Genomic DNA, 19,393 nt, shown 5'->3' on the forward strand with positions numbered 1-19,393 from the left:
TGAGTTTTTATTTATTTATTTATTTGATTTTTAGGTGTTTTATTATTTTTTTTCTCCAAAAAAATCCTGAGGTATTCACAATATAATGGCATTTATTCTGTTTGAAATGAGACTGGGGGTGAACGGGGAGGGGGGGGTAAAATACAGCCAAAAACAAACAAACAAATAAAAATGAAAGAAACGGGCAGTAAAGCTGTGTCGATTGATACAACTGTCAAGACAATAAATCCATGGCGTCGTACATACAAGAAGCCTTTGAACTGCAACAGCGGTGACTGAAGTGGATCCTCCCCCCACCCTGCAAACTAGCAAAGTCATGCAATCTAGACTTCAGACTGCATTTAGAAAAACCAAGCAACAAACCTCAATGATAATTCAAAGCAGGCTTGTCTCACCTTGCTAACGGGGAGTGCAGATTAATAACAGGCCAATCAGTCCACTATCATAGTAGTTATCATCAGCTGAAATACCTAATACTTAAAACAAAACAAAACAAAAAACTAGTCTGCTTTGTAGCTGGCATTCAGTACTTACTGATAAAAACCATCCAAGTTTCAAACATGACAAGCTTTAACTGTGAGTTATTAGCGAAGCACTAGAGTTCAAATACACCATGCTGTGGTTACTCAGCTTTAACCCATGAGCAGTTTGTTTGTTGGGGCCTTCTGAGAGGGTAAACAGCAAACAAAATAATGGATATCAGTAAGTCAGACAGCCACAGTAAAGCCAGAAACATTGTTTCTTACTGTGCTGTACATTTCTATTTTAACCTCTTAATCTATTACTTTATAGACTGTACGTTAGTGTGATGGCTGAATACAATATTTTGCTTTCTGTACACAATGGTAAAATGCCAATGAGAGACTACTCCTCTACCTTGAGTCCTGTTTGCCCTCCACAAAAAAGCAATACACATAAAAACAAACAAACAAACAAACCAAAAAACATACATATGACCAATAAATAAATATCAGTGAAAAAAATACACTGTAGAATAATTTTTCTTGCTCTGTGTCACAGATCTATGATTGATAAAATAACTGCTGTGACTTTAAAGAAAACACCAAATAATCTCCTCTCTGCACAACAATCTGCAACACAAAACAAAATAAAACCCATCGCAAGTGCAACGTCAGTCACAACAGTCTCAGCATTAGAGAAAACAAACAAAAAAAAACCCTCTGGTATATGACCAATCAGCTCACTACTACAGCATCAGACAAACCAGAAAGAATAAAAAATAATAACCATAAAATAGAATAAAAAATAAAATCCAAAAGCAGAGCGCATGGATTAGGGGAAAAAGAATTAAATAACAGCACACAACTTATGACCCAAACTGGGGTAACAAATAAATCGATCATGATATCTGATCAAAGGAAAATAAAATAATAATAATAATAAAAAATACTATTAGACGTTCAGTTAGGAGGTTACCTTTATGTGGCGGTTTAAATAAGGTGGACAGATACTACAGCGTAACGGTGAGAAAAAAACGACTGCTCCACCTCGCCAGTAAAGGAAACCTTTAGAAAGACGGACAACACTGTCCAGCCCTCAGCACTGTCTGGGATCACCCATTTATTTCTTTGTTCAATTTGGTGTCATCTTTGCCCTGAATAATAATAACAACAAAAATAATAATAATAAAAACAGTAATCATAGTAATCAGAATTAAAAAAACGAAACAAAGGACAAAAATAAAAGCTACTAATAATCACCATCAATAAAGACTTTTGGTAGACGAATAAACATCACACACACTCGCCGCTTGCACCCACAGCTAACCGAAAAGAAAGACACACGGCACATGAATGAGGGGAAAACAGGACGTTTTTCTAACAAACACAGTCTGCTGATAAAGATACAGCTCCTCCTCCTCCTCGGCAACTAGTGACGGGTCCAAAGTGAAAGAGTATATTGCAAAATTAACAGACAACATTTTAAAAAAGGCAAAAAAAAAAAAAAAAAAGTGTGTCTTTTCCTAAGTACACAACAATTCAACATTTTTGCAAAAACAAAAACAAATTACAAACTATATGTGTAAAAATCATAAATAAGGATAAAGTTTTGTGCATCCCCACCCCAACCAACCGTTGTCTTGGAAGAAAAAACAACAAAAAAAACCCAAAACAAAACAAAAAAAACAATGGCAATTACAACGGTGACAATAACATGCAATTGATATACTTTACAGCATTGATCTGTATCTCCCCCAAGACTACAAACCCCAGGCTAACCCTGTCCCTCCCTGACCCCAATACAATCCTTAAATATTTGTCAGCTCATTCAGAACATATCTCTTGCTCTCTCTTCTCTGTGAACTAGCTGAAGGCGGTGATGTTAATCACACTGGGAGGGGGGGCTCGAAAAAGAAAAACACACTGTCGCTAACTCCAGTTCATCCCTAAATCTGTGTATGTACAGAAGGCTTTTTCTTCCCATCGAAGCAAGCTGACATGGTTTGAATGACTGCATAGTGAAAATGATATTTGGTTTACTTACAGATGGGTTTACGACACAGACGCACGCACACACGCGTGTGTGTGCACCCCCTCGGTGTTGAGGCACAGCGCAGGTACGTGCTATGATCTAGCAGTTATACTGTCCAACCCTGGCCTCACACCTCACACACAGCAAGCATTGCTGTGTAGAACTGGTTAACTTTATACATTTGCTGTGTGTGTAGGTTAGTAATAAGATGTTTTGTTTCCTCGCGCACACACACTTGACAGTCATTGGTTCTCATTCAGCAGGTGCACACCTAGCCTGACGTGATTGGTTTCACAGGGGTGTCGCATGGCACCATCACCCAATCAGGTGTTTGGATGGAAATGCACGCAAACAGCATGGTGGAGTGAGTGTGTGCGTGCGTAAAATACACATCAGCTTAATAACAAAGACCCTCAACAGTGGGAGACTGGGTCCAGCTTTGTGTTTGGACACGAGATGCACATACAGAGTTGGAACAGTGAACGTTGTACAGAGTCCTAGAGTGTTTCTGAAACTGCACCAATGAGTACACCTCAGGCTGTGCTGGCAGTGCAGTACAGCTGATGATGCTAAGCACCAGATTCAAGTTTTTCATACAACAGTTTTAGCAGGGGGGCTGAGCAGGTCTGTGACGATCAGCCCCTAATCCTGTCATCTGGAGAGTTTACAAGAGCAGGAACACCAACAACAAGAGCTCCTGTCCAGTGTTAAATCAGTTCCAGGTCACTGGCTGGCCTCCAGATTAAAACCCGACAAAGGCTGAGCTAACGGACTGCCACCTCACAGTCACATCTGCTCAATGGGCCTGTATCAAAATATGAGCAATCTCTGAGCTTTACTGGTATCACAAAGCTGGCTCACTTTTAACAGAGTTTACAATAAAGTAACAAGAAACAGAGACACACACATTTCCATGATAATTATGTCAGACATTGAGCGTTTTTTACATAACCACTTTAGTTTTCAAACTCCAGACATGACAGATGAACACACTAACAGCCTAATTAGTGACTGTTAGCTGCAGATTTTTTTACATATAAAATTTGGTTTACTCATCACAAGACGCGGTGCTACTCAGCCTGTGTGGGGAAACAGTAGAGCTCGATCGATATATCAGCCTATGTTAGCTTGCTGCAGATATATCAGTATTGGTGTATATATCGCTGTTAGGTAACAAGACTTTGAATTTGGGTTTAAATATGTTACATTTGATTGGTTTTGGATTAAGAACTCATGGCTGGACTGGAAAACCCAGATTTAACGGAGCCAGTTGGTAACCAGCTGTGTGATACCAGTTATCCAGGATTGCTAACGTTGAGCGGCTCGGTGGAGCCAGGTAGCCCACAGAGAGCCACACTGAGCTGGATTTACTTCCTCATACAGGCCCGCAGTGAGTTGATTAACTGAGTTGAAGGACGAGCTGGCTGGTTGTGTTGCTGGGGCCTTGTCGCGTGTTAGTTTAACAGTCTCCCCCTGTATAGTATACTGTATGACACACACACACAGCACTGCTATACTACAGAGACCCCACCCCCACCACCCCTTCTCCCACTAGCTATAAAGAGATTTCATATATACCATAGCTGAGAGTAATCCATTATAAGGTCAATAACAATAGTCATAACAATAACAACAACGCTCTTTCTTATTTTTGTTGAGTTGTGGACACCTTTGGTGTGAACTGTCAAGGTTGTCAAGCTTGCAGGCAACCTGTAGACAGATGGAGGGATGGAGAGAGTAAAGAATGGATGTGGCAAAAAGCATCTGGACAGACAGACAGACAACCCCTCTAATCATATCTACACTGTACAGTTTAGTGTGACGTTGTGGTATACATGATTAACTACTTCCATTACACATAGAGCTACATTTGAGGTGAGGTGTGTATTTTGTTTGTTAGTACTTTCCGTGAAGCCGACCTCCCTGCGCTCACCCTCTCTTCTAATCCGTCTCACCCTCTCTCACTTGCTTTTGCCCTCTTCAGACTTGCCCTTCTGTATTTGGTAACGTGTTGACATTGCATTATTTCACTTATTTGGCTTAAAAGAAAAAGAATAAAATATTTGTCCTTTGGGGAAAAGAAGTGGCAGCAGCGTCTAAAGCAATAAAAAAGTAGCAGCAGTAGCAATGTAAATAAATAACATTGTTTGAACAGAACAGTACACATCATCAACACAACAAGCTAACTCACTCGCTAAAATCATAATTGGTAGGTTGGTGTAACACCATGAAAGCTTTTCACAATAACCAGCTAGCCTCAGAGCTCGGCAGTTCCGTGAAACTCGGCCTGACGTTTTCCTTCCATGTTTCCTCTCGGTTTTTGTTTTTTTACACACTTACTTCTTGTCATCCAACTCCAGTTTGTCTCTGACTTTTCTGCAACCTCCCATCCAACTTTCTGAACACTCCCTGTCTTCCTTTTCACCTCACTCCATACTCTCCTCTCGTTTTCCTGTCATTTCATTTTCACTCATCGTTTCTGCCAACATTCCAGGATCTCTCTCTCACTCTCGGACACATAACGTTTTCCTCTCTCTATCGTTGCCAGTCCTCAGTTCTCTGTGTCTAGCAGTGATTTGGTTTGGTGCATGACGGGGCGTGGGAGGTTTGAGTCTACACATCTAGCAGGCTTTGGCTGTGGCCCTGCCACAGGGGAGGCAGTAAGACATTGCGATCATAAAGTTCATCTATACGTCGCAGTTTCAAACACATTGACCGGTTCAGGTGTGCCTGATTTATCAAGCCTGACACACTTAATTTTGTCTCAATAATTCTCTTGTTCAGGGGTCTCAAAGTCACATCACCCAGAACGGCAGTCTCATCCTTACAGATGAGACAGGAAACAGTCACATTAAACTCAACGAGAAAATAATCAATTGTTCAGGTTGCTTGAAACTGTCTATGCTCCAGGTCAACCTTTCTTTTGGGTTTTGAAAGACACATTGTTGCGCCAGGATTGCTGCGCTAAATCTGCATGCAGTATGTCTTATCTTACTGTGAGTAGGTACAATTACTTGATTAATCAATCGACATGGTGTCATTATTCTATAGCCATTATTGTGCAATCAACATTAACTTCGTAATGACACGTTATAGCAAAAAACATTTATGACTTTGTGGGTCAGATCTGGTAGTTTGAGACCCCTGCTTGAGATTCTAAAAACACCATAACATGCTTCACGTGTCTTTGTGTCTGTGTTTCTTAATGTCTGAAATTTTCACAGGAGCAGGTCAAAAGCTCTTGGCCTCCACCAACAACAACCTACATGCAGCCTTTGGTCTGGTAACACTGTGGAGCACTACATCACAATGAAGGCAGACAGAGAGGTGGACAAAGGGGAAGAGGTAGACAAACAGAGAGTGAAGTAAAGAAATGCTCCACAGGTGATAAGATTTACCGCACTGATATTCTTTGTACAAGATAAGCTCCCGTTCTGTATCCTCTTTATGAAAAAGCACTCTGCTCCCATTTTTACCTCCAACCTCTCTCGTTTCTCACACTAGTAACAGTTATTAAATTTTTCAAACGTCATCAGAGTAAAACTCCCCTCTTCTTCTACTTTCTCTGCTTTCTTCTCACACACTTCTAGAAATAGTCTGACACTTCGCCTTTCTAACTCATCATTTCTTTTCCTAGCATCCCACCATCTCTTGTAACACTCTTATTTCATCTACACCATTCTGAATACACAAAATCCATAAACAACTTTTTTTACAAAGCTAAAATGCAACGCTAATTTTTTTGTCATTATTTTTCAGTGTTTTTTCCTCCAATTATGCAGTTGCTAAATACAATGATGGATATTCTAAACGTACTTCATATCCAAGTTAATGAGAATTACTATCCTTACATGTTAAAAATGAAGCACAGCCAACAGATTAATTCATTCTTGTAGTGTCAAGGTGATTAAATAACTAGGAAATATAATCTCACTTGTAAAACCAACCAGTGACTGTGTCTTGATATTGATACACACACACGCGCACACGCACACACAGCCTGAGAATGTGTGATAGCAGAAACACCTGAAGAATCGTAATTGCACAAGACATTGTTGTGTCCGCCATAATGTTTATGTACAAGAGAGATTCAGGTTTGCTAATGTAGCAGATGCTTTGTTCCAGTGTGTAGTGACTACTCTGTTGACTAATCCAAAGACTTGGATTAATGCTGGAGACAGACGTGGATGGAAAAATAATGAAAAGTGGAGGAAATGTAGAAACACATCCAAGATACACAAACAGTTTTTATGCAAGTGTGTGTGGCTGTTTACACCCACTGTGATGTGACATGTTAAGATCGTGTGACGAGACAGTGTGTAAATGAATGAAGCTAACTACAGTGTGCACCTTTTTCTCTTTCCCCCTTCCCATGTCTGCCTGTCCAGATTCAACACATTGATAAACAGATCCACCTGTGTCATCCATCCATCCATCAGTCCATCTCTCCGTTCATCTGTCCATCCAGAGTCCTCCATTGAGTCTCCGTCCCTCCCGCTCCTCTGTGGGCTCTTCAAGTGATCCGGTGGACAGATGGACAGGTGGGTTGGGTCTAACGCTAGGCTTAGCTGCTAACGCTGGGCTAGACTAGGACAGACTGAGTCTGGGCTTGGCAAAGCTAAAGCTAGGCTAGACTAGCGTCTGGCTAAGCTAACGCCGAGCTGGGCTAGGCTAGGCTACCTACTGAAGAGCGAGTGGAGCTGGTGCTGATGGCTGTAACACTGGCTGCTGCGAGGCGACTCAGTGCGATCCATCACCGTCTGGAACCAACCAGCCACATCCACCTCCAGCACCTCGTAACGCCGGATGAAACTATGCTCCTAGATGAGGGAGACACACAGAAATACAGAGTTACGTAAGCAGTATAGTCACATTTGACCACTGGGTAATTCTGTATCTCAACAAAATATTTGTTGCTCATTATGACTAGTGTCTTACCAGCAACTGGTGGTATTTTGGCCTTTTTCTGTGATCCTTTGTGAGGCTGCGGAAACACACACATGGAGTGAAGCTGCAGTAAATGCATTTTAAAAGATACATCTGAAGATAAATTTAATTTCAAATAGATCATTTCTTGAGAGGGAAATTCAATGTGCTTTGCAGCAAAGTGCATACAGCAACAATGGCATGAGATTACTAACAACATCTCAGCCTGCAAAAGACACTGACAAATCACACAACTGTTATGTCTCGTCGTGTCTGTTAAGTAGTTTGCTTGCTTGCTGTCACGTTTTGTCTTGCACTTCCTGTTTTATTGTGAAACCCTAACTCTCTTCTCTTTCAGAACCCTGACTTCCTGATGTTTTTCCCGCCTGTCTGATTGTCTGCCCTGCCCTGATTGTCTCCACCTGTTCCTTGTTACCTCATGTATATATAGTCTGCATCTCCCCTTGTCCTGTGCCAGACTGTCGTGTGACCTTCGTGATCCATGTCAGTCCCGCACTGTTACCTTATCTACCTAGTCTTCATTGGGAGCTTTTTGGTTTTCTAGTTTTTTTTAGAAAGTTATATCCTTAGCGTCTTTAGTTTGTTCCTTGTCTACCAAGCGCCTTTAGTTCATCGTTTTTGTATTGAGATGATTTTTTTTATTAAACCGGCCTTGAGTCCTTTTTCTACCTTGGTGTGTTTTTCAAGTCGTGCATTACAGTCCAGTATCTTGCGCCTGAGCGCTTGTGTCAACAACTATCTCACAAACCACAAACACAGAAACACTCAGAATAACTTATCAGAAGCCTGAGCCTAAAACAGAAACTTTTTCAGTATGCTTTTGAACATGCACACAGTTGTGTCAGACCTCAAGTCATCAGACAGTTTGTTCCAGTCACAGGACCAAAGTAGCTAAAAGCACCAGGGGTCGGCTGTATACCAGTTTCATCACTGTTACTGGACTCATGACATGGATTTTGCAATACTGTCATTACCACGATAAATGTTTTTGCAGTAAAAAAAACAAACAAACAAAAATGCTGTGAGATCAAATTTAGGTGATATCATCATGAAAGTCAGTTTATGACTGAGATTTGTGCTCACCAGTCTTTGACGAAGGACTGGAAGTCAAGGGAGAAGCCCATGCTGAGAGGCAGCAGAGGAGGATCTTCCTGCAGCACTTTGGTAAGAACCTCAAAGTCTGTCTTGCAGTTCTTGTAAGGAAACTGTCCCGTGGCCAGCTCCACCTACAGGACACACAGATCCGTTAACATCCACTGTCATCAGCAAAAAGTGTTTCACTTGTTTGTCAAGCAGTTGTTTAAATAAATAACACAAAATAATTATTCTACAACTGGATGCATGCAGGTTCTGTCGGTAATTTGACTGGACAATTTATCTCACTTATTGAACTACTGGCCGAATGTTCGTTGTTCTTCAGATAAGGTGGAAGCACAGGCACTTTTAGTTCCTAGCTAAGTTCTGGAGGCTTGATAGTTCCTGGAACTATTTAGTGGAAAAGGGCTCGTAATATTTAACCACTTATGTCTCTGTTCACAGCTGTAGAATAATGGATGAAGCTTTAGCAGAATATTAGAGATGAGCCAAAACATGCCTGGCCTCACATAAAATAAAATAAAAATTCCTCTGTTATTATGGCTTTTAAACAGGGGTAGCAGTACATTCTTAGTTAGCAAGCTTTGGCTATGAACACTGGTCAGTACATTAGAGCACCATGCTGACACTGTGCTTACACCCACCCACAACTTAAGACTTTATACAAATATCATACACCAAATGTTCAGCTGCTCCTTGCTCATCTTACAGTGCAAATATCCATGTGATACTGAGGGGAATGAAAACTACAGTTGTTACAAAAGACATGTCACTCTATTATTACTGCCCTGTGTGTAGCAACGCCATCATCTCATCAAAGCTGTGCATTACAACATAACACATCGAAAATGTTAACTTAAAATGTTATTAATGTAAATGTTATTACGGGCATAAATAAATAAATAAATACATAACATAAAGCTAAATCTTTCACCCCTTACCAGTTCTTATGGAACTCCAGACTGACCCAGTACCTGCTTTGAAAATGAGCAGAAGTGCTCTGCTTTCATGGTAAGAAAATGAAAGCAGTTTTACCAGAGAGATGCCAAGGCTCCACACGTCTGCTCGGATGTCATAGTCAGGTTTGGTGGGGTCTGGAGGGTCTATTCTCTCAGGCTGCAAGAACAACAAAACAGAGCACTCTGTTTACGGAATCAGTGTGTATCATGCAAACTGGGATTTGCGTGTCCGATACTAGTAGCGTGTTTGAGTGTAGAGCGCGTGGGTTTCACTCACCGCCATGTAGGCAGCACAGCCGGCACTTCGGGTCTTGGCTTTAGAGTCGACGAGGCGTCCGCTGATGCCGAAGTCGCACAGTTTGATCTGACCTTTAGCGTCCAGGAGGATGTTGGAGGGTTTGACATCCCGGTGGATGACACCGTGTTTCTCTTTCAGGTACAGCAATGCCTTCACTATCTGGAGCAGAAACAAACACATACACAGCAAGACTATAGGAACAAAACAATCAAGTGTTATATTTTCTCATCTGTGTGTGAGTTTCTTCACTTACTGCCACTGTCATCTTTCCAAGGATTCGCTCTGGAATGGGGCCCTGGATTCTCTTCTTCAGCTTCTCAGCACATGTTCCCATCAGCTCCATGGCAATGAATACATCCGTCTGTACACAAACACACATACACATCCAGCTTTTACCTGTTCAATTCAGGAGTTACTACAGGGGAATTTACTGAAACATAGTGCAGAAACAGTCACGCTGGGTGAAAATATAAAAATAAACCTGAGGCTGTAGTTTGTTTGGGGTGTTCAAACAGACAATGCAGATATGGAAGTATTCCGATTACTACTGTTATAATGTGACAACAAAATATACAGACAGTAATGTATTTTGCTGACACCTACGTTGGTAACTATGGCGCCATAGCACTGGATGATGTAAGGGCAGTCGTGACTCTTGAGCACCACATCCAGGTCCATCAGGATCCTCTTGTTCTCATCCTTATTTCCTGTACGACGCATTTGCTGGTGATGCACACGCACACAAAGACATATGAGATTCCTGCCACCATCTGAACACACACACCATGCTGTGTGTGCATGTTAAGAAACAAGCCATTAGGATACCACAAAACAAAGACTCCTCCGGTGAGCTGATTGACTCCCTAATTGTTTAACAGCTGGGAAGGCTACAATTAAGTCATCTGTTAAATAGGAGGGTTGTTGTGTGCGGCTATTATTTTGACTGAGTTGGTAAACTAGTCACAATTAAAGCACAACAGAAAATCAGAGCTTTGCCATGCTGAGCGCCAAGTTTGTACTGTACTTTGATTGTGTTGACAGAAGTTTGAGAGTACTCTTTATGTCTTAATTGTTCCTGGAGGGAAATTTTCTTGTATTTTGAAAATGAGCCGCAGGCCAAGATTTCAACATCTCATACGTTACAATTTTTCCCCCAAAAAAGTTCAGCTTAACAAAAAGGATAGCATGTGCCCGAGTCACTCATTCAACATCACAGTACTAGCAGCACAATTACAGACATACCGTCAATTATACAGAATTAGTAAAGCACAGGGAACAACAATAACTACACAACGGTCATATTGAAGGGACCTATGGCTTTCTAAATGATCTTGGCTACCTGTCAACACCAAACATGGTTTATCATCTCAGGTAAACCTGGATTCTTACCTTCTTTCTTCTCTATACCTTTAATACACTAGCAACAAACACCTACATCTTACAACCAATTTTGTCAATGAATTACTCAATGAATGTTCATTTTGTCTTCCCAAAGCTAAAACAAATGATCTGAAATACATTGTTCTGTATAGAGCTTCCTCTGATTGGAAGCCATAACCCTGACCAAATACATTACTAATAGAAAGAGCTTCAAACTGCAAGTGTCATACTGTATAATTTAGGTAATATAATGTTTTAATGATTTTCTTGGGCCTGTCTCTGATCTCTTTTTGGATTATGGACCAATGCAGTCCTGTTGCAAACTAAATGTGTTGTTGATCTATTTTTGATGTACTTCATATTCTATGATTATAGCTTTCTTTAATAACTGTCGATGTCTAGAATTCGTCCCATGCACATTTTTATTTATGGATCCTAGAATGATTAGAAACAGCAACAGCCGAAGCTAATGGAGACCCTATGAATACACAATAAACTTATGCCATGCCTCTACAGGAAAGGAGGAAATGATAAATGTGTTACAGTGGCCTGGTTAGTGCAGGAGGGTCTTACTTTGACAGCGATGACATGGCCAGTTTTCTTGAATCGCACTTTGAAGACCTGTCCACAGGTCCCACTGCCTATCTCCCCCTCGCTGATCAGGTCTGTCACCTCCGCTGGATACCGCTGTGGACAGACAAAGAGCCACAAACAGATAAAACAAGACTTCAGATGATTCTCAATATAGTTTTACTGGTTAAAATGTTAACTGAGAGTTGCTTCTACACAAACTCTTCAAGCTAAAAAGAGATGAGAGGCCAGTTCTACTTTTTGCATCATAAGGCAACAGTAAACCCCTCTCGGCCATTCACTAATAAATGTTTTGGTGTTTAATTAAGCTGCTGCCCCATTGGCCATGTCTGAGAATACCAGCACACAGTGGGAAGATGCATCATTTCTGTGCTTCGTTAAAATCAAATCATTGGTGACTGAGATGCTGTGTGGCACATCTCATCGAGTGTATGATGTAACGACCCTCTGGGCTAATGAGAGGAAGCAAAAACAATCTGGAGAGCAGCGATGAGTCAAATAATTTTCTCAAGCATCTTCAAACCGTGACCGGCACTGACTGTGATACCGCATCTGAAGGCTGGAGGAGGGAGGAGAAGAAAAAAAACACAAGCAAAAAGAGTTGTAGTCACTCACCTTGAACACACCTCATGATTTTTGGGTCTTTGTCAATGAGAAAAAAAACAGGCAGGGAGAGTACTGTTTTCTTGATAGAAAATGTGTGTTCTGCTCAAGGACATTTCAGTGGTTTGGATGTTTGCTTTCAAAGGGTTTTACTTTAACCTTGACCTGGTTTAACAATGATTTCCACTCTCACTGTAACCAGCTCGCCTGCTTGCATGAAATAGATGGGATTTTGCCTTTTTAAATACTGTGGAGGATAAACAAGTGTCCTCTACTATCAAAAAAACTGGACTGAGATTGTGTAAGAGGGATAAGTCTGGCATATTTGATATTCTGTCCTATGCCTCTCACCCTGGCTATCATTTAGGTCACCTATAACATGTAGGGGATTCACATTTCCAGACTAGAGAAACTCAACTACTGTCTCTGTGTGCAAATCTCACCTGACCGTCGATCTTCAGGTAACCCGTTTGTTTCATGATCTCTTGCAATTTCTGGTCAATCTCTGCACTGTGGGGACAAAACGCACACAATGTCAGGGAGCACAAATGCTATTTGAAGGATTTTTTCGTGTAAAACATCAGTAGCGAGATGAGAGCAAGACTTCTGACTCACAAATGGATGCCGCATGTGTCTCTGTACATCCCTTACACCCGCACGCTTTCCATTTGGATCCATTATATGTGACATAACCAGCTCTTACTTTAATGACCCTAGATTCTGCTCACTCCCCAGTGTTTGTGTGTTGCTGTGGGCATGTACATGTTCATGCGACAAGCTTGGGTGTACACATAAAAGATCACGTTTACTGATGCCACATAAACACACTAAGAGCCTTTTTGCTGTTTTTAGACCACTGCAAATACGGTCTCTCATCGATCGTTGCTCAGATGAACGCTAGCATGTGTCAACATACTTCTCTAGGCTCTTCTGCAGGCCGTACGGAGGTGTGGGCAGGGTGAGCATGTGTCGCGGGCGGCTGGGGTAAGGGTGGTGCTGAGGTGAGCTCTCTGAAGACGATGAACGGCTGCCTCCATCGTTGGCCAGCGGCAACTGGAGTGCTGGGGTGGAGTACATGACACATTAGACACAGGCAGGAGAACAGAAAGAATGGTGTAGTATGTTTTGCACCAGAGGACAGCATGCCAAAAGTTGTAAGATGGCTGTGCTTATTATGCACTTACTGACTTGTTTAAAGCACCAACAGAGAAGGTGGTAATGTATTACTATTTGTGCTTTATAAGCTTTGTTTAACTAATTCCAGTGTTCTCTTTGACTTTGCATTTCCTTCCTTCTGGGCTTCAGATTTCTTTACATAATGACTAAACCAAAGTGTCTGATGATAAAAGAATGTGATCTATCGTGTGTTGTGTAGCACCAACTGAAAAATATTTCCCATGAGACACCAAGAGACATTGGCCTTGGCGAGATCCAAGAGTTCTTTCACCATAGCCCTGCTATCTAGACCCTGCGTAGCATATGAACTTGTTGTTTTTATTTCCACAAAGTTACAGCTTTGTTTTTGTTACACTGATGTCACGACCTAATGTTAAAACAAACAGGACAGTTATCTCAGAGCAAAAGCAACACCATTCTCAGGCAGGGAGAGGCAGCACAGGGTTAGCCCACAGTTCAGGAGGTACAGTTTAGGGATGTGGGTGTCCACAGTTTGTTTCTAGAGGAAAACTACAGTTTATTAACACTTGGGTCTTGTTTTATTAACTCTAGCCATTGGTTTTATTTGTTATGATAGCATTGGATCCATTAAAGCAACTGCTGAGATCTTAGTAACATTACAAAAATACATCAGGGCAGAAGTATGAGCTGCCAGTTTATTCATAGGGTCTCCGTTGTTTAACTGGAGGTAAAACCAAAAGTGAGCACACCAGTAATGTTGTTAATAATCCCTCACTGTACCAGAAAACTGAATTTGCTACGGCAAGCATGTTAGTTCAAAGTTGAACCAGAAAGTCAATTTTGATCGAATGAAAGCTAATGGACATTAACAGACAGATGGATAATAATTTCACTGTTCACTTTTGTTTGTTCCAAATAAGTTTGGCTAGCATGGGTAGTTTTTACAATCTGACCTGTATGATCATTTAACTGCTTTGTTTGTTGCCTCATTGGACGCATTTGTAGCGATGTCGCTGTGTTCCCATATCTCAGAGAGTACCATGTTATCATACCCGAACTGATGGCTGGAGCAATGAAAATAAAACTCAAGCTGTATCAAACCGCAGTTTGACATTATTATCTACACAAAAGCCACACAGCCTAATTGATACCATGAAATGACTTTATAACCTTGGATGCCAAATTGACAGTTGTAGCTGCAGTTCACAACTAACTGGCACTGAAATCCAAACAGGAATCGCAACATGCTTCTAGCTAAAAACATAGATCAAGCTCATGCATTCGAGAAACATGTTAAAACAACGCTGACCTTGTAGTATCAAGAGTATGTGCAATCAAGCACAGACTCATTTTCAACTTGAGATGTTAAAGAATTTCAGGAGAAAAATCTAAAGTAGTGTTAGCACAGACATGTCACGCAACCAAGTGCTAAAACAAAAAGTCAGCAGCTATGATGACCGTGCCAACTCTGAACACTAAATGTGGCTTTAGACCCCTGACTAATAAGGAGTTTAAATTCCTACTTATTATCAATTTAACATGAGCAGCTTTTTAAAAACCAGTTCAAAACTAGTTTGCAAAAATGTTTGAGGTCCAAGCAGCTGTTATTATTATCATTTTAATGATTGTTATAGTAGCAGGATGGAAGTTCTTCTGAGAGTGCCAGAAGGTGTTTGTATCCATGAGTCACCTGTGGAGGGATCAGCCTGTAAGGGGAGAAACAGTTTGTGAAGGGGAGGAGGGGTTAGTATGGAGAGGAAGGGAAACTCAGGCAATCCTTTGCATAGATCACATCTCCATAGTTCGGCTGGCTCCAGATGGACGGATGAGAGGATAGACGGGCAGACAGAGTGAGGAGAGGGGGAGACACATAGATACTCGCAGGCACTGCTGCACCGCCTTCTGCTCACACAGTGCTGCTGCAAAAGGAAGGAGGGGGATGCCAGAAGATGAATAACAGGCAAACAACATCAAACAGTCCGATGTGAGAGAGAGAAAAAGAGAGGAGACATTCCGCCAAAACTGCATAGCACAGACTAAGCTGGAAGTCAGACAGTCAGTCAGTCAGAATCGGACAGGAAGGCAAGTCTTCAGTCGCCACACAAAGAAAACAGAGAGAGAAAGAGAAGCCAGAGTGTTCGCAGCACTCCTGTAGACGGACCAGTGGGGATGCCGGATTAGAGACTGTGTCAAACAAAACACAACCCAAAACATTGTGTCGTGCAGAAAAGCCACATGCACCGTGATTCTCTGCCTCCAGCAAAACAAAGGTTAATCATCTGACACGCATCCGCGCACACACATACACTGTGAACATCAACACACACACCAACACTGCCCTGCCACTGGCATAGACACACAGACAGAGAGAGGAGTGGGGATGGAAAGATGGAAAGATGGAGGGAGGATGTGATTTGAGGGGAGGTGTAAATAACTGCTGGGCTAAAATATCAGAACTGGTCAAGAACTGGTTTTACAGACGTGGATTGAAGCTGAGACTCTTATTCAGTTGTAAACTAATCAGGCACGAGTGTGAAACATAGATTAAGAAGTGGGAAAGAAAGTACAGTATGTGTGTGCTGGGAGAAGGTTTGAATTGAAAGACAATTTGACAGTAATATGGTGCAAAGTTAAAAGTTGTGGTAAATCCACATCTTTGAAACCAAACTACTCCTAGTCAACTAATGATAACACAAGTTACTTATTATATGTTATTTCAAAGACCATCTCATCTCGTATGTCTGGCTGAAACACAAAATGCCCCTACATTTGCTGGGGTGACTTTTACAGCCATTTGTTTCAGAAGAAACATATCTTTTTTTCATAGTTTGTCCTTTTTAGACTCTAAACTACACTGGATGGCAGAAATACCATAAAAAAGACAAACATGAGTAATCTCAGGAAGTGAAAAGTAAATACTGAGGTGCCTATTAGGCTTCACTGGCAGGAGAAAAAAAAAGGAAACTTATTGTCTGAGAATATAGGGATCTGCCAGTGTTGTTTCTCTGGCAGGTTTAAAAAAGAAGAAAGAAAAAGATGAGGGAGGAGGGGGACGGGAGGTGAAATGGGGTGCAGAGGTGGTTGGGGTGGGGGTGCAGTGGCAGAGAGAGTGATGGATTGAATGATACCTGCACGCTGTGAAGGGGCTGGAGCAGGACTGAGCTGGATCACGATGACTAGACAGAGGAAAGAAAATATACACACACACGCACATTACTGCACTGTTCCACTGAGACAATCACACGTGCTCGCACATACATGCTCCATCATCTAACAAATAATTCCTTTGTTTTCTTCACACCTTACCAAAAGAGGTGTTTACAAAAGGTCAATGTTGGCATTATTTTACTGTTTTGCCTTACTGTCAATAAATCCTATGAAAAGACCAAAACGATGTGCTAAAACATCTTTCAATACTTTCTGATTTCCCCACCCTGTGTGTGCCACTCAGCTCTAATCCCAGTGGTTCCTACTGAAGTCATAAGTCTTCAGAAACAGGTTGCAAATACACTGTTCCATTTTTTAAGGAGGCTCTGTAATTTTCAAAGCAGGAGTAAATATTTCCTGATACACATTTGGTGCTTACACCATCCGGTGTAAGGTATTTACAGCAGCAGGATGGAGCATATCAGCTCAAAAGGAACTAGAGTGCCCACGTTCACTGTAATGGAAAAACATATTATCCACTGCCACAGAGTGGCTTGTTGGTGCGGTTTTGAAAGGGATGACTTTTTAAATAACACTACAGTTAAATGATTGCTTATGTTGTGGATGATCAAGTTCAGTACTGAACTGGAGCATTACTAGTTTTGGACAACAAGTGAGGTCTATGTCACAGAGGAATAATCTCGTTGAGCTTCGGATGCACAGTCAATACTTGCTAGTAGGATCAATTCATTGCTGGTCTTTTTTTGTCATGAGATTTGTTGACAATAAGAAGAATACAGCATAACCGCCAGCATTCCCTTGAACTCATTCACACCCATACGATCACTCTCACCGAGAGTTAATGAAACCTCAACACAAAAACATTTCAAGGAGAACAGAACAGAAAACAGCAGGCTTGTGATCAATGTCACGCAAACCTCATATGAACGGACAAGAAGTGATGTCTTGAAAGAAAGAAAAAATATAATCCTTTTTGTGCAGTCAGTGAGTGAACACATTGTGTTATATTGTTGTCTAACAGTTTGAAGAGTTCAGTATGTCACACTGGGAAGTTAATAAAGAGCTTTCTGTCTCCTGCAAAGTGCTTATTTCAGTGTAACATGTCAGTCAGTGCAGGCATGTCGCAGACTCGCCTGCTTAACTAGCCGGGCTGCTCAAGACTTTTCTCCTCCAGACGGTTCAAGGGCCCAACATTACTGCTTCACCAATTCTTACAACGCTCATTTCATATTCCCTTAATACTGTGACATACTTAATTCAATGAATCCGCATTAGATTGTTGAATTGTTACCACTATATGTGTAGCAGTGGTTGTATAGAAAACACAATACCATGAGTAACGGTTGGTAACGTATGTTGAACGTTAGCTACATCTGGTAGCTTGCAAAAATTAGCGTCTGTTTCGTCAAGGGTCAAAACTGGCAGTGAAAATTGAGTTTGCCGCAAGAGTCACAAGCAGAACACGCTTCTGGTTAATTACACAAAACTACAGATTAGCTGCGGATACAGGGAAGCTCCATGTCATTTTATAAACACACTGGAAACTAGATAAAATTGTCAGTTTGACGCTGGGCCTGCCACCGACTATCACTCAGATTGCTAGCCTGCTAGCCTAGCATGTTTGACAGGACAGAATCAGAGCAGGTTTCGGGACGTGACAGCCAGCGAGATATTTCATGACAGCGCTTCGTTTTTTGAATATTCTGCTTTACTTACTGTAGAAATAGTCTCACTTGTTAAGTTACGTTAAGTGATTTAACGGTAAAATCAACCGACCGGGCTGAGTTGGTGTTTGTTTATGTAGCTAGCCTGTTAGCATGTAGTAGCTAGGAGAAGCATAACACCCCCACTCCTTCCCACCCTCCCTCCGCCTCTCCGATCTTTCCCCCTGCTATTCTGGCCGTTACCGACTCCCCGGTCCTCCCCGACGGACACTCACTCGGCCTCGGACGTGGTCGCTGTGGACTCATGTCGATGTTGAGGTCGATTCTCCGGCGAGCTTCTTCATTTTCCTGCTTTAGTTTCTCCTCGATTCGCGACAGCCTCTGTTCCAGCGACGACATCTTGAAAAATTGAGCACCATGTAGTTCCCAGCAGAGCTCTCGACTCCCCTCTATGGCAGGCAGGCAGGCAGGGCCAGCAGCACACGCACACGCACACAGCCTGACTGACTGACTGACGGAGCGGGGACACACACACACACACACACACACACAATTATTACAGAGTCGTACCTTTACAGTCATTAATAGTTTAGTCATTTACCCTCTTTATACAGGTGGGGTTATTAAGGAGACCTGTCAAAGTGATCTGAAGAGTTGGAGTTGAGAAGTCCAGGAAAATTAAACTCATCAGCAGTTGACTAAATAACCTCAACTCAAGGTCCTCTCCCTTGCTGTGGAGCTTTCAGCTATATCACATGGTCCTCATCATAAAATTGAGTTTGCTCAGTGATCCAGGAACCGAGCAAACAGTTCTGTGCATCTATCTGAGACCCAAACGTTGAGCTGGACTGTTCTGTCTTGACCTCACTTGTGGTATTTTCGACCTTATCATAAGGTCTTCATCAGCAGATGCAGCTTGCTCAGTTTTCGTGGACCTGCAGATGTTTAAACTTATGTCAACTTTTAACATCTACACTTGGTGACAATTGAGCCAACGCCATTTTGCTGAGGACGCCCTATAATTTGGTCGAAAGCTGTGAAGAAGCGATTAAGCAAGT

The 19,393-nt window shown here is 41.7% G+C and overlaps 1 protein-coding gene across 2 annotated transcripts; it reads right to left on the reverse strand.

The window, feature by feature from the left end:
* map2k7 (mitogen-activated protein kinase kinase 7) lies at positions 1-18,770 on the reverse strand. 2 transcript variants are annotated; one of them, XM_041933458.1, is made up of 12 exons: positions 18,611-18,770; positions 16,632-16,679; positions 13,283-13,427; positions 12,810-12,876; positions 11,746-11,859; positions 10,396-10,515; positions 10,046-10,153; positions 9,772-9,951; positions 9,571-9,651; positions 8,524-8,666; positions 7,432-7,477; positions 1-7,313 (listed from the first exon to the last, which is right to left on the reverse strand). In XM_041933458.1, the coding sequence occupies exons 1-12, from the start codon at positions 18,732-18,734 to the stop codon at positions 7,170-7,172; spliced, it is 1,320 nt and encodes a 439-aa protein (XP_041789392.1). In that variant the 5' UTR covers positions 18,735-18,770; the 3' UTR covers positions 1-7,169. The 2 variants fall into 2 exon arrangements, with proteins under 2 accessions (XP_041789392.1, XP_041789391.1); XM_041933457.1 differs by lacking the exon at positions 16,632-16,679 and having other exon boundaries at positions 18,611-18,753.
* Between the last annotated feature and the right edge of the window lie 623 nt (positions 18,771-19,393).

This window comes from Chelmon rostratus, chromosome 3 (genome assembly GCF_017976325.1).
Source record: "Chelmon rostratus isolate fCheRos1 chromosome 3, fCheRos1.pri, whole genome shotgun sequence".
NCBI classification, from domain to species: Eukaryota; Metazoa; Chordata; class Actinopteri; order Chaetodontiformes; family Chaetodontidae; genus Chelmon; species Chelmon rostratus.

Coding starts and splice junctions, on each gene's coding strand:
- map2k7 (XM_041933458.1), bottom strand. CDS start 18,734: ATGTCGTCGCTGGAACAGAGGCTGTCGCGAATCGAGGAGAAACTAAAG. Junction 12,877..13,282: donor CTGCAGAAGAGCCTAGAGAA/GTATGTTGACAC, acceptor TTGTCCCCACAG/TGCAGAGATTGACCAGAAAT. Junction 10,154..10,395: donor ATGGCGCCATAGTTACCAAC/GTAGGTGTCAGC, acceptor GTTTGTGTACAG/ACGGATGTATTCATTGCCAT.